At 31.4% G+C, this 22,456-nt stretch overlaps 1 protein-coding gene across 2 annotated transcripts; it reads right to left on the reverse strand.

The window, feature by feature from the left end:
• Positions 1 to 203: 203 nt before the first annotated feature.
• On the reverse strand, positions 204 to 22,219 carry LOC134266049 (E3 ubiquitin-protein ligase MARCHF1-like). 2 transcript variants are annotated; one of them, XM_062748291.1, is made up of 5 exons: positions 22,089 to 22,219; positions 16,531 to 16,597; positions 14,954 to 15,095; positions 7,086 to 7,367; positions 204 to 1,382 (listed from the first exon to the last, which is right to left on the reverse strand). In XM_062748291.1, the coding sequence occupies exons 3-5, from the start codon at positions 15,080 to 15,082 to the stop codon at positions 969 to 971; spliced, it is 825 nt and encodes a 274-aa protein (XP_062604275.1). In that variant the 5' UTR covers positions 15,083 to 15,095; positions 16,531 to 16,597; positions 22,089 to 22,219; the 3' UTR covers positions 204 to 968. The 2 variants fall into 2 exon arrangements, with proteins under 2 accessions (XP_062604275.1, XP_062604267.1); XM_062748283.1 differs by lacking the exon at positions 16,531 to 16,597 and having other exon boundaries at positions 205 to 1,382.
• Positions 22,220 to 22,456: the final 237 nt, after the last annotated feature.

A 22,456-nucleotide genomic window follows, 5' to 3' on the forward strand; every position in this document is an offset into this window, starting at 1 on the left:
TTCAAAGCACAATATGATTTAAATCTATGCTAGATCTATATAATGAATTAACCTTTCAACTGTTTGTCTTTTCTGACTCTGTATTTATTGAAAACTTTTTAAATTTTTCACATATTATTTATATAAAATAGTTACATTCTAATATTCTGTTAATAAAAAGCAACAGTTGGCATTTCATTTGAATTCTGAAAGACGACTGTGTTTAGAATTTTGAAAAATAAGTCAATATCCAGACACTCGAAAAATAAATATCAGAAAAACTCACAAGATAAATTAACCGCAAATAATATAGAGTTTACAATAAATTACTATTTCTATAAAACATAAAATTAAGACAATTAATATAAACTATGTAAAACTTCACACAAAAACATTAAACAACGAGTATGACTTTTCTACATTCAAAACATTTGGCACAGAGTAAGCATGCAAAGAAAAAAAACCCATTCTGATATGTTGGAAATGAAAAGCACAAATCACAAGAGAACCATCTCTTTATGATATGTAAACAAAAACCTTTCGTCATGGCAAATCACTGAAATAAGAATTGGAAAAAAAGCTTATACTATTTTTTATAAAAGAATTACCATACAAGCACTAAATTATATCACATTTGTTCTGTACATTTCACCTTTGATAAAAATAATTGACAAAATAAATAACAATGTATCAAATCCAAGAAATAAAACTTCATGAGTCAAGGAATATTTGCAGAAATAAAAAAAAAAAGTTTTGAAGTCTCTCATAATATTCATTTATATTCTGAATTAGCAAAATTAATGTAACATCCAAATTATAAGACATCAAACTGTATGGGAGGTGCAGAATCTATTTTTGTATGAGATTACAGTATATGCTCTTTAAGTGGAATGTTTAACAGAAATGGATAAGAGAGAATAATTATTTAAGAAACACAATCTAATAAAAAAAAAAGAAGTTCCTCATATTTAATTGGATAACAGGGGACACTACAACAGTTCAGAATCCGTGGTCAGACTCTCGTTAATAATGCCACCCTCCCTTTCTTCCTCGGCTATCTTAGCCTTCTCTGGTGACGTATAGGTAGCGATGGCTTTGATTCTAACCTCGTCAGGGACATTTTCAACTGTGATCATTCGGTTGTATGCTTTCCATCTACGACAGAGTCTTACATACATTTTGCACTGAACGTACATAAAAACCAGGCCTCCCGTGAAGCCGATGGCCACTACAATAAGTTTGGTCCAGAAGGGCCAGTCTAGAGCCCCCTGTTCGACCTCCTCTGTTGTCCGGTCTATCAGGACGTACAGTGACCAGATGACACAGGTAATGGCTATCACATGGAATGTCACAGAACAGGTAATTTTGCGTCTCTCTACAGCAGACATCTGTAGTCTTTCCCACTGAAATAAAAAACACATTTACCAGATTTTTCAAGTTTGAGAAATTTTTTCCAGATATAATATGAAAGGATGCAAGCAATATGGTATCGCTTTTTGCTACTTCTCATCTTCTACACGATGTGCCTTAGGCCAAAGAAATTTAATTAATAGTTTCTCAGGCACACTGCATCAGGTCAAAAACTGCCGCATTGATAAATTTTAATGACATTTTGATAAGGGAAATAACTCAATATCTATTTGTGTTTCAAGGTCCAGAACAAAATTGACTGAACTTCAGACATTACTGTAAATAATTTTTTATTCCTGAGAATTTTATTTTCAAATTATCATGCAAAAATGTCATTTTTGGATAAAATAGTATTACATAAAATTATACATAGCAATAACCACAATTTGTTAAAAATTTGTCTCGCTAATAAAGAGTAAATGACTCTCTCGCAAATAAGGTGTCACAAAAATTTAGTAAGGCCAAAAAAAATTAATCAATAGTTTCTTAGGCACCACCGCATCAGTTCAAAAACGACCGCATTGATCAATTTCATTGTACTGGAAAGGGAAATAACTCAATTTTCTAGTTTTCCAAGTTGAAAAAGAAAATTGAGTTATTCCCCTTTTCATAATTGCTAAGATAGACGTTTTTATTAGAAAAACAATATATTTCTTCTAGATTTACAATATTTAATGAATTAACTTTTAAATGAAAGTTTAGAATAACATTATTTAAAGTTGAATACATGTTATAACTAATTTCAGAGAACAAAATTTAAGAATTAGTAGTTATTATCATTTGATTGAACAAATGGCTTAAATAAGGTATAAAACCTAGCTGCTTCAAAAAAAAAACAAAACAAAAAAAAAACAAGAGGCCCATGGGCCACATCGCTCACCTGAGAAGCTTTGACCATTCCGTTCTTTACCAGATTTCCCACTTGTTATACAAATTGTGACAACATCCTACACCACTGATCATAAGGCCAGCATTTTTTTATTTTTAGGTTTACAAACCCGCCGCTCGAGTTTTTGAATTTTCAGAAAAAAAATAAAATTGAGAAAAACAGAATTTTTTCTTTCCGATGAAGATTTCAAATTTACAAACTCGTACTTCCGGTTTCAAAATATGCATGATGGCGGGTAACGAAGGTAGATTTGTCAAGTCCATAGCAGCACTAAACCTTGGTTTAATGTAAATATTTATTATCGATAGGAGTGCCATTCAAAACGTCTCACTGAACAAATAAAGTGCTGACAACTTTGTTGCACAATGACATGTTGGTGAGATAATGTATCCGTATTCAAAATATCTGTCATCTGTTGTAAATTAAACGGGTTTAAAACTGCCCATGGTAGCTCTGTAGACATAAGTTTCTGTTATATAAGCAACCTTATGCTTCAAAAAATAAAACTATGGGAGAGAAACATTTGAAAAAATAAACAATTATAATTTTGCCTAAAGGTATATACAAAATTACAAATATATACAGGCAGGTAGTATGGCAGCCAGAAAAATTATTTTACACTTAATTGCTTTCTGTTTTAAGAAAGGAATTATTATTTTAGGTCTCAAGTATATTTAGAACAATTTCAACACATTCATCTAATACATATGAAGATATATGTATATATATATGTATATTGAAAGAGTTTAAAAAATCCATTTTTTTTTTAAATCTGTATTTTGTCCAACATCACAAGATTTATCATTTAAATCACTGGCCCCAACTGGTAAACAATTAAGGGTTCTATTTCCCCCTTTGTAACCCTTATGTGTCCAGTGGCAAGGAGCCTTTAGGAGAGCATTAAAAAAGAAGCAAAAATTAATATACAAATTGTGACAACATCCTACACCTAAAAATAAAAAAATGCTGGCCTAATTAAGACAATTTGAAATCTACACTACCATAGGATGCTTTGATTCCCCATTGTAAAACTTTGATTCCCCATTGTGGCCCTGACCAACCACCGGGGGTAATGATTTTAACAATTTAGAATCTACACTACCCTAGGATGCTTCCACTTAAGTTTCAGCTTTTCTGGCCCAGTGGTTCTTGAGTAGAAAATTTTCAAAGATTTTTCCCATATATTTCTATGTTAGACTTTGATTCCCCATTGTGGCCCCGCCCTACCCCCGGGGGTCATGATTTTAACAATTTAGAATCTACACTACCCCAGGATGCTTCCACATAAGTTTCAGCTTTTCTGGTCCAGTGGTTCTTGAGAAGAAGATTTTCAAAGATTTTTCCCATATATTTCTATGTAAAACTTTGATTCCCCAATGTGGCCCCGCCCAACCCCCAGGGGTCATGATTTTAACAATTTAGAATCTACAATATCCCAGGATGCTTCCACATAAGTTTCAGCTTTTCTGGCCCAGTGGTTCTTGAGAAAAAGATTTTCAAAGATTTTTTCCTATATATTTCTATGTAAAACTTTGATTCCCCATTGTGGCCCCGCCCAACACCCAGGGGTCATGATTTTAAGAATTTAGAATCTACACTACCCCAGGATGCTTTCACATAAGTTTCAGCTTTTCTGACCCAGTGGTTCTTGAGAAGAAGATTTTTTAATGACCCCACCCTATTTTTGTCTTTTCTTGATTATCTCCCCTTATGAAGGGACTTGGCCCTTCATTTTAACAATTTAAATTCCCCTTCACTGAAGGATGCTTTGTACCAAGTTTGGTCAAAATTGGCCCAGTGGTTCTTAAGAAGAAGTCGAAAATGTGAAAAGTTTACAGACAGACAGACAGACAGATGGACGACGGACAAAATGTGATCAGAAAAGCTCACTTGAGCCTTCGGCTCAGGTGAGCTAAAAAAGAAAGAAAAAAAAACTGCTGCCGCATTGAATTTTTAATTTTTTGGCCCGAGAAACTATTTATTAATTTTTTTTGCCTAATGTACTGTATTTCTAATTTCTATTAAATTTCTAACAACCAAGCCATATATGTGATCGACATACACATCATTGAGTGATCAGATAACTTTTTTTCCATAAGAGTTATATGATCCATCAAGACAATGAACATATGAAAAAATAATATTTATTCTCCAATTTTCCAAACTAGAGTTAGATATGGCAATTACCATCCCCCCATGTAAGATTTTCTGAAGTCATGTTCAGTCATTATGATTCTAAGTGAAGAGATAAGAAGTTTGTTACAATTGTGGGTATAATCTCAGAAATAAGAGAAAGACAAACCAATATCTACAGGTTAATACAGGTCTTTGAATGAGAAGATATTATCTTTTTTGTACTATGTTTATTATGTATCAATGTAAAAAAAATTATCCTGCTTTTATCTCAAATGTCACATGTTTATTTTTAGAAAAGTGAAAAATACTTATCTTGAATCATGACTTAGCTCTTTTGATCTCATTACAATAAACATTGATTTTTCAGTATACTCTGCGGTTACTGACCCTTTCTGTTTAACTACAGCATTTCAACTTTGAATTTCATGCAATATATCTTTCTCTATTGTTGGCTCTTACATTCAACTCGGTCACTGGCTGGCTTCTCACAGTGATAAGCATGTCAGAAATAGTGCATGTTTTATTCTTTATAATAATTCATTAAGGTAGATATTTATTTAGTAGATCTAGAACTATTTGGTCAAATTGAATTTTTTGAATATCATTTTTTTACTTTAATAATATATCAAAAATCTTGATGCGAGCCCATTGCAGAGGTGTCAGAGGAATGAACTCTGCTTAGGAGATTGGCAATATATTATATAAAGTATTGTTAGAAAACCATAAAACTATTAGTTTTTTTTTTTGTTTTAGGCCATTTTTTTTTATTAGTTGTTTTACGGATTTTTTTTTTGGAAAATGTCCATTGGGTGGCTACAAAAAAAAAAAAAAAAAAAAAAAAAAGAAGAAGAAGAAGTGTTAAATGTTCAAAACTTTTAATATGCAGCATATCAAAGCAGTTGGGGAAATCAACCTCAGAACATTGCGCAGTAATGTCTTTCTTGGCATTCCTCACTAAAAGAGAACGATTCTCAGAGCAGAGAGACATATTATGTGAACAATGCTAAACTTTTCTGTGTATGTCTATGACTGGATACGGGTGTCCTCTTACTGCTACCTCCACATTGCCACAGAAAAACACACTTCAGCAAATTTTACACAACCCCCTGTAAAATAATAAAAGTTTAATCAAATTCAGATAATACCTTTTCTTAAACAGTATTAAACAGTAGAAAACTAAAATTCAGTGCACAATCAATGGACACAAATAAACTTACTAGAATGATAAGTCATCTTCATAGGGTTTCACATTCCTATGACTCTCATACAAACATTTTTTGTCTTAGAACATCCTGATGAGTCAGTTCTTTTTCCAAATCTAAAATTTAAAACTTTAAGAAACATTTGATAGATTCATACCTGTACAATGACAAAAAAGTCTTTTGTTTCTCTGACGCTTTAACAATTGACAACACGTCTTGCAGATTTTTTGCTTTTAAAAATGCCATAAATAATATATGAACTGTTAACTAACCATTAGATATAACTGTTTAAAACTTCGCCAAACCCTCAAAGAAAAGATTTGGGTGTCGGATGGAGTGCAAGTGACGACATCAGCTTCGTTGGTTTTGGCTGTAATTTCCTCAACCACCACACTCCATTCGCTGATCAGATAACATCATATATAGAATAATCACCAGCCTGATCAGCTCATAAAAACCGTCATACATTTAAACATTTACTACTGTCCTTAAAACATTTATATTCTGTTCTGAAAAACCTAAAATGTTTCACATGGCCGTCATACTTATTTCATCTCTGACTATAAAACGCTTGCAGTTCTTTAAAAGAGGGTCAATAGTGGAAGCGTTTACATGATTCTGATCACAACTAAGTAAAATTCAAACAATGTACGGTCATTTCCGGATTTTTTAAATATGTTTGAAGTAAAGTTCGATCGGCGATTATAAAAAAAGGATGGAATGGAATTTTTATTCTTTTTCCAAAACTTAGAAAAATGGGGTCGGCGGATCCGTAAAACAACTAATAAAAAAAGTTTGGCCTTATCTAGCAATAAAATGTGTAATATTTATCACAAGCTTATGTTATATGATCATAAATTCAATATCCCTGTAAGTCCAACGCTAACAAGTTTATTAATATTTTTTTTGTTTTTGATAAGATACCCTGAACTTTAATTATTACTCAAATTAATATACCCGGTACTGTATTGACATCACGGGCACTTGATTTGGTAATAATTTTTTACCCATAGTATGATATTATTATACTTTAGCTGAAAAAAATTATTACAGAAAAAATTAAATGCCTGTGACTGACAGCTTTGTAAAAAACATTGTAAAATATAATCTGTTCATTTTCAACAGTGAAAGAGTGTGATTTATTTATTGAATAAAAGTGAAATCCAACTACATAAAATTGAATATCTTCTATCTATTACACAGTTATATGTTTTTTGGACTTTCAGTACTGTTCAGTTGGTGATTAATTTTTAGACCTTTTCTATTATAAGAGTAACTTTATAGAACTTAAGATATCATAGTCAAACAGAAAAACAGCCAACTCCTAATCTCGAAGCTCCCTTTCTTCCAAATAAATAGTTTGGATGCTATTTAATATTCCCTTCAAACATAAATTTAATATATTGTAAAATCAAATATTCTCTTAGGGTCATATTTTTGACTCTTTTTTTTTAACAAGATCTACTCACCTTTCTGAATGGTTTGACCTTTGAAGTCATTTTGTACTCGTATTTGCAGAGTTCGCAGCATTCCTTGTCCGAGCTTTTGATCCATTTCTGAAGACATTCCTGGTGAACAAACTTCATGCTTCCATCACAGAGGCAGGGTGCGATGAGTGGCGAGTCCTCATCTATCTCGCACACCTCACACTGACAGATGCGGCAGCAGTCCTGCCCCGAGGACACCATGGACAGGCTGGTCTCACATCTATCCGAGACTTTGGGGGTCGGAGAATTTAGATGGTGGGTTTCCTACAAAGAAGAAAGCAACAATTTAATTTCTTTCAATTTGTTGAAATGATATGTTCAATAGCTGAGGCCAGCATTTTTTTATTTTTAGGTTTACGAACATCAGAATGAAAAAGTCCCGTAGGAGGAGGAAATAAAAAAAAAAAAAAATTATTTTTCTTGGATACATTATCGACTTTTTCTATATTAATTTTTGCTTCTTTTTTAATGCTCTCCTAACAGGCTCCTTGCCACTGGACACATAAGGGTTACAAAGGGGGAAATAGAACCCTTAATTGTTTACCAGTTGGGGCCAGTGATTTAAATGATAAATCTTGTGATGTTGGACAAAATACAGATTTAAAAAAAAAATGGATTTTTTAAACTCTTTCAATATACATATATATATACATATATCTTCATATTAAATATAATTTTTTAATATGTATTAGATGAATGTGTTGAAATTGTTCTAAATATACTTGAGACCTAAAATAATAATTCCTTTCTTAAAACAGAAAGGGAGTATTGGGGAGTAGGATGGAATTTTTTTCAATTAAGTGTAAAATAATTTTTCTGGCTGCCACAAAAGATACTACCTGCCTGTATATATTTGTAATTTTGTATATACTTGTTTTTAAATATTTTAAATATTTTGTTTCTTTAGGCAAAATTATAATTGTTTATTTCTTCCTCAAATGGACTTAATCTCTCCCATAGTTTTATTCATTACATCTGAAGCATAAGCAACCCCTTTCTGAAGAATGATGCTAAGACTGAAAGCTATAACAGAAACTTAAACAATGTCTCTGACAAGAGCTACCATGGGCAGTTTTAAACCCGTGGGAGGAAATTAATTTACAGACAGATGACAGATACTTTTGAATACGGATACATTATCTCACCAACATGTCATTGTGCAACAAAGTTGTCAGCACTTTATTTGTTCCCTGAATGAGTGAGACGTTTTGAATGGCACTCCTATCGATAATAAATATTTACATTAAACCAAGGTTTAGTGCTGCTATGGACTTGACAAATCTACCTTCGTTACCCGCCATCATGCATATTTTGAAACCGGAAGTACGAGTTTGTAAATTTGAAATCTCGATCCCGACTCAAATTTGACATCGGAAAGAAAAAATTCTGTTTTTCTCAATTTTATTTTTTTTTCTGAAAATTCAAAAACTCGAGCGGCGGGTTTGTAAACCTAAAAATAAAAAAATGCTGGCCTGAGTAGTCCCCAAGGCAAAGAATAAATGTAGAACTTACAAATGATATTTTGTTTATATAAATTTCTTTCTAAAATTTCTTAATTATGTGTGGTTGTTTAACCATGACAAATACTACAAAGTACCTTTTTCACAAAAAATACATTATTCTAAAAGCTATGATTAATTAACCTAAAACCAACATGAAAATCATCACTGATCAATCATACCATGTAAATTTTACTAATAATTCTTCCTGTAAGAATTAGTTCACCACTTTCAATAAGTACCAACGTGTCACAAGATGTTTTTATACAAATCTTTAATCAGGTTTGTACACGTTATTAATAAGTGTACTAATCAGGGCTCTTATTCAGCTAAACAAATCTAATATCCTCAAGTCACTTTATAATAAGATTTTTCAACATATTATAATTATACTAGAATCAAATACAAAGTACTTATACTTACAATAAATATAATGCAATCTAATGCCTTAAACTGACATAATGATAATCAAAATTTCTCAAATTACATATCCTCTAAAGAAAAAAACTTTAAAACAGTGATTTTTTTTCTTATTGTGATTGCCTTACATTTTGAAAACAAGTCAATCTGTCCTCTAAATCAATGGCAAGGGAAGAAGAAATCACATAACATATTTCCATCACCACTTCTTAATATCTCTTAATGAAAGTGTGACCCATAGAAAGAAAAGATAGGTTAATAAGTTCCAGAATAATTTCAAGAGCTGTAAGTACGGTTTACACTCTCATAAATAAAGGACTTCAAAGAAGCTAGGAGAAAAGGATTTGTGTACAAAACAGATTTTATTGAGGACTGGAATGTATTAATTTATGACAATTCAATCAGAAATAGATAATATGCTGATACATTTAAATCATATTTCCAAAGAAATTTAGAAATGTTAAATTTTTTCATGTAAATTTTTATTATTATTGGTGTACTTTGTAAATGCAACTACATGTACGAGTATTTAGTTTTATTACTCTCTCTCTCTCTCTCTGTACTGTTTGATTCACTCAAAAAAAAAAAAATAGTTTTTTTAATATCAACTGAGATTTTTTGCTTTACTGGAATTGGGGCTGACACCTTTGCCGATCGATCATAAAATTATGGAGCTTAGAATGTCTATTTTGCTGAAATCAAATTCAACAGAATCTTTTATAAAATTTATTTTAAGACAGTTTGTTTGCATAATGAATATTCATTATGTTTGTAGACATAGTCTTACCATCTGCCCATATTAATAGCTGCATATATAAAACAGTGACCAAGTAAGACTAAAACATGTAGCTAGCATTGTCAAAATTATCAATAGTTAAATCAATCAAAATACAGTCCAAAAATAGCTTCAAACAATCATAACTGTCCACAAAAATAATCTGTTCATGTATGTACACACTCAAATTCTTTCGAAAGTCAAAAGTATCTTAAGGAGGTTTTAATATCTGAAAAACAGAGCAACACTTACAGATCAATTTATTAGGTGTCTTGCTGTCTGTCTGTCTCTCATACCCGATATCTTGAGAATGGTATGGATTTCATATTTTGCAAATAAATATTGCTGAGCAGTTTGGCTTTTGTAATATACCATGTTACTGACTTATTATCTGTGAATCTGTCTTACTTTTTAAAAATTGTTCATTGTGCTGATATACAGAATATAGAGTAAAAGTCTATTCTATGGAAAGTCTATGCTATTTTACAATTTAATATCATGGACGAAACGTTATACTGTTTTGCCATAAAACATGAAAAATATCCGCCGTAATGTTTTAGGACACTACACTTCCCGCGACAAGCAACATGAGTTACATTGAAATTAAGAGTTTTTAAGAAAGAGCTTGAACTTGTGCATTGCAACGAATTTGTATAATGATTTTATCATGTTTATTAAATAAATACCCACGTGCTTATATTTATATTTTTTTAAACCTTTAATGATGCTCAAAACGTTATCCAAACAGAAAATTTTACCATCATGTAATATCACATGCCATAAAACATGAAAAATTCCAGTCTTACAGTCCATTTGACCTTGAACTTTGACCTATAATGTTAGCAGTAAATAAATACCCAGTCATATTTATATTTTTTTAAACCTTTAATGATGCTATAGATCATGTGACACATGAATTTCACTCCAATTACAGCAAAAACAGTGACAATTACAGACAGTCACACAGTGGCAAAACAAAATGACCACTTTCTTTCACTCCTATAGCTGTGATAAATTCTCCCTTGGAAATATTTGGGGAAATTGCAGAAAAATTTTATCAACATTTAGTTTGTCATAATAAGTAATACACATCATGACAAAAAGAAGACTAAAATTTGACTTATTTTTTTCTCTGAAAATGTATATAATCGAACTATTGTGCCAAAAGAGTGCAGAAAAATTACAGGGTACAAACAGCTAGAAGGTAGCTGACAGTCGTGTCTTATTTGAAAAACAAAATTGTTAAAATTAATACTTTTCGTTTTAAGTTCACAAGCATAAGAAACTTTATAGTGTAACATTTTAAAAGTTCTCTAATAATATTTAAAATTCAAGAAAAGTTAAATGCTTAATTTACATAACATCCAATATTGCACAATTCAGTGTAAATTGATGTGATTTGAAATACTACTGTAAACATAATTTGAAAACATAAAAGTGATTTTAAATTTGAAATTAAGTAAACTTTAAATTTAAAATAAAGTAAAATATTCATCAAAAACAGTAAAGCTGAAATCCCTACCTTTGAGATAATTATAACTACCCAGTCAATACAAGTTTCTAGCCAACATTTGCAGATTTGTGCTATAACTCTTGACCACAGCTGACAGGTAAAATGAATGCTTTGTTGATCACAGCTATCAATGTCATTTTTTGTGTTGGCTTTTCATTTACATAGAAACACACAAGTGTGAAAAATGATATGGAATATTTTTTCTGTGATAAATTTCAGCACTTTTACCATAAATTAAGCTTTGTACAGATATTCTGCTTGTGAAGATTAATTACAACATTCAGAAATCAAGTATTTGTTATCCAAAGCTTACTGTCATTAAGAACATGAAATAAAAACAAATGTTTGGATGTATGGATTAGTATAAATATATTTTGACTTATTTTGATTTTAAACAATGCAAATATCATATCTCTAAAATATTGAGAAAATGCTAAAATTTCTCATTTCGTATCATCATATGCATCCTTTTTAAAAGTGCTTTACAGTGGATTGGAAAACTTTGAATGAAATATGAATCTTCATCTGCAAGGACATTTTATTACTGCACATTTAAAGCTTTTTTGGTCTCTGACCATTAGTCTAGAGCTAAAAATGAAATCAACAGGTTTGAACAGCTGGCAGGAGATGATTACTCCTCCATGGCACCTGATTCCACCTCTGAGGTCTGTGTTTGCTATGCTTCAAAATTTGTATTGTTTAATGGGCTTTTGAGCTTGAATAATGTTTATTATATCCATATATTTCATCCAGAGGAAAATTCATCTTTAGAGAAATGATAATCTAGGGAAGTGAAGATCACCATCAACTTGTGGTTTGTAAAGTTAATTGTCAGTGTGAACATAATTAGTCCAAAATAATTTAGCTTTCTAAAAAGATGATTATAATAATTAATACTTTGACATTTAATTATAAGATAAAAACTATGTGGGCAACAGAAATACATGTATATGTACTGTAATAAATATTTACCTGTGAATGGTGAATTAGAGCCATTTTAATTTTCCTGAACTGACAGTGATTCAGAGAAAATTTTGAAAAGTTTCATAATACTTTGCACTTTTAAACCCCATTGTTTTTATCTCAGTAAATCCTCTTCATGTGAAATAACTATCATGATATGCTAAATCCATCCCTGCAGTGTCTGATGGAACATATGATCACTAATATCCACAATTTTCTGAACAGGTAGATTTTTGTCATCTGCAAGTGTGAACAACATGTCTGCAGCATTATAGGTAAATCTTACTTTCAGGTATACTCAGAAAACCAATGAGATTTCTGCACCAACAGTGGAAAAAAATATTTGTAGAATCAAATGGCTGTTTAAAACATCTTTCTGCTAGTCAGAAAGGGAAAACAAAGGTTTATATAAGGGATGACAAATCAGAACATTACTGTACTAAGGGTTACTTTTGCCCCGTGTTATTTTCTCCAATTCACACTTGAAAACAATTTTGACCTGTTTTAATTTCGCCCAGTCACAGTTTTGTTAAAGACATTCTACTGTATTCTTTGAATTTGCTCTGTTTTAAATTCACCCATCTGTGAGTGAGGCGAAAATTTCCCTGTATACAGGATTAACTGAAAGTCGTTTGGAAAACGACTTTCAGTAGATAAAATAAAGTGATCGAAGATATAATGCGAGGTCTGGAGATCAAAAATAAATTTAAAACTAAGATTGGAATACACTGTACTTTCAAATTAATTAGCACAAACTTCTGAATTCTTTTATAACCGTGCAGCAATGTACAGTTGATTAATTCTGAAAGGACTTCCATAATTTTAAATAATAGACACTTAATTAATTAAGGTTATTATCAAACAATGAAATATTAATGCAATGTCCTTAAACCATTTAAATTTCTAAATTTTGAAAGTAAAATCTTCTTTTCAATAAAAAATAATTTTCTGAACACTATATTTATACAATATACCCGGTAGATGTATTCATAGTTAATATGTCATGAATGTCATTATGACCAGATTTTTCACTTTCCAAACAGAAATAGACATGATAAGATTTTTACCTGAAGGAGGATGGCAAGCATAATGATATTGGCTGATAATGCTGCAGATAATTATGTTGTTCACAGCTGAAGATGACAAAAATCTACTGGTTCAAAATTTTCAGAAAGTCATACCCACAATATCATACCTATATGCATTTATTTTAGGTAACCCCCCTCCCCCTACCCCCCAAATATTAACCCCTAATAAGGATTTAGGAACATATTATACATGTACTATGAATATGTCTCTGAAAAGTAAGTTAATTGCAATAACCAATAAAATTGTAATGCACAGTGGTGGACAAACATCACCAATCTATAGACCTAATCACCTATTTCAGGAGGGGGGCAAAAATATGCTATTAAAAAAAAATCTCTATCCCAATATAGGACTCCTCTTATCAGCAAACATTTAGAATAGGAAAGTCTTCACATACTCTCTGGTTATCAGTTAAACTATGAAGCATTTTTGGCAAAGACACAATGCACAAATCAATAAGGCTTATATACCGGTATATTATACCGTATCTAAGGAAGAAGTTCAGTTTGTACAATACAAGGTAAAGAAAGCTGATATCAGTTCCTCTATTAAAACATTCAAAATTGCACTGCACTTTGCTATATGCTGATTGAGGGTCAAAATATTAGAATGATTTTTATTTTGCCCTAATATCAAGACTAAGAAAGAATTAGTCCTCAAACTTATCTATATTCTATTTTTTTTCATAATAAACTCTAATTGAAACTCACAACTATCACATCTTATCCTCATACATTATTTTTTGAGTGACTTGAATTTTTAGCACAAAATTAATATACATGTATATGCATGTACATTTACTTAAAGTCAGTCAGTCTGAAGTGAACCAATTTTTTAATGTTCCTCAGTACAAAAAAAAATAGCAGTATTAATGTTCCGAAATTTAATTTAACTTTTACTTCCTACTACAAAGAAACATTTCATGACAAAACATTGCAAGCAGACATTACTGTTATCTGACAGATCACATTTAAAAGACAATTTTGGCTCTGAAAAATGTTCCTGAGTAAGCTGGATAATTAATCCCTAGGGGGAAATAGTGCTACCTTAAATGTGTATCTGTTCTTCTTTGAAGTTACGTTTTCTTGGAATTCAAAAGTCTTTTGACGTGGTTATGTTTTTCTGCAACATATGCGATATTAATTCCTGACCCTTCCAAACCAACGGTATCTTGATCAAATTTGAATCTACACTTCTTGAGGATATTTGTGCATAAAAAAAAGTTAAAACTTTTCTGGTCCAGTGGGTTTTGAGAAGATTTATGAAAAATTTGATAATTCAAATTTTCCTAATTCTTAATTTTCTCCCCATGTAGGCGGCATGACCCTTCATTTGCACAAAATTAACCTTCCAGCTTTTATCAAAGAATGTTTTGTGGCAAGTTTGGTTGAAATTGGTCCAGTGGTTCTGGAGAAGCAAATGAAAGTGTGAAAAGTTTATGATGCTACCAACAACGACAGAACATGGGCAAATTTTGATCAGAAAATCTCTCACGCCTTTGGCTCAGGTGAGCTAAATAAAGAGATGAACACTGTGTGTTGACATCTCCTGTAGTTTGTTGTTAGGCTCTTAATAAAAAGGAAAGACTAACCTTAGTGGAATCCTTCTTTTTTGTTGGTGTAGGCTGGGGCTTTTTGGTCTGTTTCCCTGATGGGGGTACATTGTCTGAAGGGTGCACAGCAATCTGTGTCAAAGGCATGCTGTTTACTCCAGTGTGCATGTCATCTCAACATCTGTCCATTGGAAAATATATGCTTAATTAAATCAAATTTGAAAAAATATGTCTTATATCTAACAATATTTTATTTCTATTCAGACAAGCAGATGAGAATTTAGAATTTAATTAATTTTACAGAGGGAGCTGAAAATATGGAATTGCGTAAATGTGACGATTGTGTCATTGGGTAGACGTAGAATCTTCATGAAAGCATCTTGTTCTCAATGAAACTAATTATAGAATAATGACATTGCTGTGACTTCTACTCACATATACACAAAACATTTACTTTAATTAATGAATATCTCTGCGTCACGATGTAAAAGAACTACGCAGGATTATGGAGGAAAGAAATCTCTCATATGTTACCATTGATTTCAGGAAGGCATTTGAATAATATACATGTACGTAATATATATAAAACATTTCCATGGCTCAATTCAATTAAATCGGCACTCTTAAGGCATAATCAAAATTTGAAAAGCTGAAACAAAACAGAGTGTTCTCTAAATTTGAATGTTTTTAAATCTATATGTTACAAAATCATGACTAACACTATAATACTTTTTATGGTAAAACATAATAACAGATGAAATTAATATAAATAAATAAAATCACTAATATCAGTATATCACAGTATCTTTATCATACTCTGGTTATTGTATGCCAATTAAGTATGTTTGAAATATGTAATGCTTGAACATTTATAAATACTTGACTGCATGCTGATCCAGCTATCATTTATTCAGTATCCACATAAAAAGTGGTTGGGGTTGGTTCATCTTTATATAATATGAACATCTACATCGGAATTGGGGGGGGGGGGGGGGACAAACTTTTCATCTCTATGTAAAAGGTATACCTAAGTTTTTAGGTCCCGGAAAAAATTGATGGCAATTTCCTGGTAATATGCACATCTACATATTGTGTCCTAAATTAGTTTGATGAAATTCTGTGCAGCGGTTTATGAGGAGTTGTGCTGACAAACTGTTCATCTCTATATTCAAGGTATGGCCAAATGATCTACACATTGTGTCCTGCAAAGTTTACGAAATTCTTGTGCAGTTTATGAAGTTTGCTCACATACCCCACGCTCCCCCAAAATTGACCGTACAGACCCGGTATACTGATTGAAATCCATCACTCTGTTCCTTAGCTTTCAAGATTTTTCTTATGATTTTAACATTCTTAGTGTTAAATGACCAAATGGCATGTACATGAGGGTTGTTCAGTAAAATCATGGAAAAGAGTCTTTCCTTTTCTTTTTAAGAAATTTTCATCAAATATTTCTTTATCATATTGGAGTCCATCTTCTTTTTTAATAAATATAAACAGATTAGGGATTTTATTAAACATTAGGACAGCTAGGGTATGATCCTAAATGAATACAGCTAGATAATATTATTTCAAAATCAAAAATCAATTCAAAAAGTCAATTACTTTGTACTTACAAATCAAACCAAATATACTATTCCTCCAAGTAATGCCTTTGGTTGGCATTTTCTTACTTCCTCATAACTAAACAAAAAATTGATAAATTTTGAATATGTGTACCCCTAAACTCTAGTGAAAGATAAAATAAGGTAAACATCGATCTGTAAAAGCACCAATCCAATACTTAAAACATTTAAAGTACACAATGTAAAATTTCACCTCACAGAGTGGCAATAAAAAAAAATATAGTTTTCTATTCCAACATTCTTAGTAATATATGTAATTAAAATCTTGTATATGCTTCTTATAAAGAATTTTACCTCTCCGACAAGTGGATGTCCTACTTCTTATCTGATTGGTTATGGGGATCTCCATATTGATTTTTAACTATTCCGTGGATCAGTGTCAACAAGAAGCTCAAAATAAACTTTAAATGAAAAGTGCTTATCATGGATTCCATTTTACTTTACTTTCAAGTTTTAAATCATAATTTGATTTGCTCCAAAGATCATTACACACAGGTGTAATCAAATTAATGTGAACTTAGTGTACAAAAACATGAGGGTTGTTCAGTAAAATCGTGGAAAAGAGTCTTTCCTTTTCTTTTTAAGAAATTTTCATCAAATATTTCTTTATCATATTGGAGTCCATCTTCTTTTTTAAATAAATATAAACAGATTAGGGATTTTATTAAAGTGCACTCAATTAAAGGTACTTTACAAATTAAACCAAATATACTACATCATCCTCACACTAAACAAAAAATTGATAAATCAAATTAATGTGAACTCATGAAAGATAAAAGTATCTTTAGGGTCCAATATGGACTGTGAACTAAAATTATCACATTTTGATTATTTTGATTGTTGTTTATGAGAATAATTTAATATCTTCTTCAATTATACCATATAATCCCTATTAACTGCCCTGGGCTCTGTGAAAAGGGGGTAGTTATTTTGGTATTCCCTTTACAATATTTAACATGTTTAATGTCATATTTTAACTTTAAAAAATCTTTTAAAAAATCAAATTCAGAGAACCACTAAAAGATTGTCTAATTTTCCTTTAAGTTAAGATAATCCACCCAAAATAATTCAACTTTCCACCAAGAAATTAGAGAATAGACAAGGAGAACAAAATTTGTAGGTAACTATCACTTTCAGAAATACATAAAGATTAGGTCGTTATAAAATCTTTCACTTTCAGGAATACTTTACATGCCATTTTCCCAATAACCAAGTTTCATTTACACTTTCTTCAAATTTTGGCAAATCTTTGTACATATATGTACATATATGTAGTGTTGGCAACAAGATTTTGTAAAACACAGCATAAATCTGGATAATGTAGCTGAACAGTATAATAGAGCTATGGTTTATTTAACTGACTGCAGCACGCAAAAAAGATATATCTTTTTGATCAATAGACTATATTCCCAGCAGAATTACATGGTGTAATGTTTAGGCTTCTTTAGGCCATTAAATGAGTTTACAAATCAATAAAAGAAGATATTTATATTTATATGTACCATGACTGTTCACTGTATTCTTTCAGCCAAGAAAGAAATTAAAAATGACTACCATTTGTTAAAATACTTATTCAGGGTAGCATGATGTGCCTTTTATTTAATTTTTCTTCATTATTTTTGTTTTTTTCCATTTTTGAATTTTTCTAGTAATGCAATATCTTGTCGACGATACCTGATTTAATGAAGATTAAAATTATTCATGTATTTCTATTTGTTAATGTTCAGATACAAAATCAAACAGTTAGGAAAGTGCATTAATTTATGCAACATTGCTTTGAAGTTCATAGATGTGTAAGAGCATCTCCTACATTCATTATATAAAATATCAGAAAACAACCTAAAACTATTTTTTTTTTGCCTTTTCAGGAAGATAACAATAAAGTACTATGTAAGAATACATTACATAAAGATTCACATATATTAATTATTAATATCTCTACTGATTTGTGGTTTTAATAAATTATTTCAAGCTTCACGCTTGTGTTCCACATTTTATGTGGTTTACCATATATATGTGCTTGATACATTATATATCTTTCACCAGTGTACTTAGAATGACATATTGAGATTAGCTACGAAGCCAGAGGTAAAATGTACAATGTATATACATGGCATCCATGATATCATACGTAATTCTTTGCTGGCTAATCTTGATAGAAAATAAAATCAACAGTGACATGATTTTTATTTACACATGCATATTCTTTTGGTGTGTGTGATACTCAATCCCAATTTTTATCATATACTATACCATCTTTAAAACAAAAGGACCATGGGCCTTAATAATCATCTGAGTTAGTATATTATAAGACATGTTTTGACTACTTTGGGCTACCTGGAACTGGCTTAGACACTTGCAGTTTGACCAAAACACATCACCATTCTGCAGCTTTACCCCAATAATTCATCAGTAAATGAAATGAGAAACACTGTATAATAAATTTAAATATACAATGTATGACCCATCTGACTTCAAATATATCTGCTCATTATTCTCTGGAACAAAAATCACAATTTAACAACAACACATATTTGTCAATGGTGCAATGTGGTAAAATCAGAGAACATGTGATGTATACAATCCTGAGTTTTGATAGCACCATAGGCCACGGGTTTATGGGGAGAGTAGCGGATCAGAAACCCCTGACTTAAAGTGTCTAGCCCAGATGCACACACACACACACACACACAAGGTGATATATAGTTACTCTTTAGAAATTACACCTTTCCTTTTGTCAAAAGCACCTGCAATGCTCAACATGCTCAAAATATCTTTACTCAAAGTTACTTTCTTACCAGTCCATAGTAAATAGGGGTGGGACGATACACACATCATGCGATTGATACGTATTTGATATATTGTTTATGAGAATAATACGTATCTCGATATTATGAGAAATTATAAAACTATTCAAAAAAATTAGTATTTTATTTCTTTTCTTTTTGTCTTGACATTAATTAAATCAACAAATTATTCTATATCATGTCATGTTTGCTTTGAAATTAATACTTGAAGTTCATCAATTTAATTGACTAAAACTTTACAAAAACAATAATACATGTACATACTATTATAACCAAATTACTATTCAGAAGTTTACAAATAGTTGTGTTACAGTTTATCAGAGAACACTGACAAAAAATTCATTTAAAAAACATCGATCACATTTACATTTTTATTAATTCATTGCTGAAAGTCTGTAGCCAAGTTGAGATTACAAAAAAAAGTACAAGATGGACCAACAATTAATAGCGAGCGCAGCGAGCTCAATAGACTAAAGTGTATGAACAGAGGAAATTCGGATTGAAATCTGTACATACGTCAGCTAAATTTCTCTGTGCAACATTCCCAGAATTCCTGCACTACCCAATGTCCTTTGCGCGAATAAATCAAAAATAGTAAAAAAAAATTAAAGGAACATTGTTTCTTACCGAAATCTTAACGAAATGATTTTGCCTTAAAAAAATACCCCCATGCCACAACACCGGCCTTCACCTTGCCCTTCGGAAATGATACAAATGACATCACCGGAAACTTACGAATTTTGACGAAGTTATGTCGGTTGCTTCCGTGAAACTCGGAAACCATGTTGCGGTGCATAGCAACATGGTGGCTAAAACACAGCAACAACTTACTTGAAAGGAACGATTTAATGCAATCTCCATGCCATAAAACTATCGTTTGCGTTTTAATCCAAAGTCAACAGGACTTTTTATGTGGTTTACGTCATATATATGTTTGTCACTATATAACCCTTCGGGTATTTTGAGATTCGTCGGAAAGCCAGAGGAAGTACAATGTATATCTCGATCCCGATGCTTGGGAAATGATTTCTTTTTATTGTTTTGTTTTATTCTTTTTGCTTTCTTTTGGTGTGTGAATGATAGACAGTACATGTGTAGGTTTATGATAGTAAATAAACTGCGCTCGCCCCAACGGTCACACCGTAAAACATATTAATATCAAATATTCTGGAAACGATATTTTCTGTGTATAGCACGCATTACATACTGAACTTTTCTTGTCCAATCTTTCGACCAATCTTCCGAGGCTGCTTAAAAGTGAAAACATTTTACCCCTAACCAACGACCTATTAGTTCTAAAGTGAGATTTCAATATCAACATCATCTCTTCGCTCGTACAAGCCGCCATTTTCCAAGGACAGGTACTTTCATTTTCAATTTTTGGATAGGGCTTTCATGTATCGTTTCGTACCGATATTTGAATGCTTGTATCGAAAACCGTATCTTGGAGGAAAATATCGATATGTATCGGTGTATCGGTATATCGTCCCACCCCTAATAGTAAATAAGTTAGCACTCACATGATTGCAATTTATTGTCTTATTTTTTTAAATAGAAAATCTGTTAAAATTTGCATTATAATAGCTAACAAGCTATTTCAAGTGTTAAGCTATCAAGCTACAGTGTATGTACAGTATTGTGACATATATTTAAGAGATTGCTGAGAGTCGAAGACTGGGATAAAAAGATATTCACAGATGACAGCTAGGTTTTTATAGGAGAGAGTAACAATGTGTCCATATATATATGTGCATGGAGACCAGTGGGTGAAGAATGGATGCCCAAGTCTGACTAAAAGAAATGCCATAAACTCAATGACCTGATTATATTACAATAGAAACCGTTGATTAATTGCTATTAATAGGAATTTAAATCATAACTACATTTGTACAGTCATCCTAATAGTCCAAAATATCTGGCATTTTTTTTTTTTTACAATTTTGATATTTTACATGCCACAAAAAACTTCGTTTAATGACCGATTGACGCCATTATGAAAACTGGAAATTCGATGCCTCCAATTGGACGCTGCATTCTCAGGTGGATTTTGGATATTTGTGAACAGAAAATTATCAAACTCACAATCAAATTATCAATTGTACAATATTTTTTGTACTCACCAACATCGTTTATTGAGTATGTCGTTTTTATTAAAATATACAGTCAGAACAAGTCAAAGGGCCATATTACACAAACCAGAGTGAGGTTTATTGTTATTATCAAAAATTTGATGTTCTACAGACTTCTGCAATTCAATGAGTTAAAATATACAAGTAAATAAGGCTGTCGTCATTCGTTCATAAATATTTGGCAGCTAGAATACTGAACTGTGCAATTCAAGCAGTCATATGTATAGTGGTTTTACTGGATTTAAGCCAGCTTGTGTATAGTATAATCTTTGTAACACTTACAAAAATGTTTAGTTAATGGGCACATCACGTAAAAACGATAAATTATCATCTCTTTGGGCCAAATAAAAAACTATCAATGTTTGTCGATCTCTACAGTAGATCGATTACTAGCTCTACAAAAACACAGATAATGAGAATTAATATATAAATATATAAATACACACTACCCATTGTACAACTTGCTTCAAGTGTAAACATCAACCACACCATTACAATGAAAAACACTTCTGGATACAAACAATGCAACATCATTTCTTTTATGTCAATTTTGTTCACTAAAGACTAAAGTATGAAAAAATACTACAATTTCATATATCATAAGTGTGCTTACCATACAAACCATTTATCTTTTGTTGTCAGGTAACACAAAACATTCAGAAAGTGTCAAAAGACTCATCTTTTTCACCTGTCTACATAATATACCTGTGGTCGACTGTCAAGGCCATCATTATCTGACGTCAAAACAGACACAGCGCCATCTACTAAGAACGGTAACTAGGTACATGTATACATAAACAGAAAGACAACTCTTAGGCAGATATTGCTATTCCAGTATTTTTTATATGGCCCAGACGTTTTAACCATTGAACATAGGTTATTAAAATTAGAACATTGCTTGAAAATAACTAATTAATTATCCAAAGAATTTTAGAAAAGCAGCTTAAGCTTTAGGTAAATTTAGAGGAAGCTAGGAGGTTT

This window comes from Saccostrea cucullata, unplaced genomic scaffold, assembly GCF_032062105.1.
Source record: "Saccostrea cucullata isolate Sc308-1 unplaced genomic scaffold, CSIRO_AGI_Scuc_v1 ctg157, whole genome shotgun sequence".
NCBI lineage: Eukaryota > Metazoa > Mollusca > Bivalvia > Ostreida > Ostreidae > Saccostrea > Saccostrea cuccullata.

What these genes read in the sequence shown, in the direction of transcription:
- LOC134266049 (XM_062748291.1), bottom strand. Translation starts at nt 15,082, where the DNA reads ATGCACACTGGAGTAAACAGCATGCCTTTGACACAGATTGCTGTGCAC. An exon ending in AAAAGAAGGATTCCACTAAG is followed by an intron (nt 7,368 to 14,953) that starts GTTAGTCTTTCC and finishes TCTTCTTTGTAG; the next exon opens with GAAACCCACCATCTAAATTC. An exon ending in AGGTCAAACCATTCAGAAAG is followed by an intron (nt 1,383 to 7,085) that starts GTGAGTAGATCT and finishes TTTTTATTTCAG; the next exon opens with TGGGAAAGACTACAGATGTC.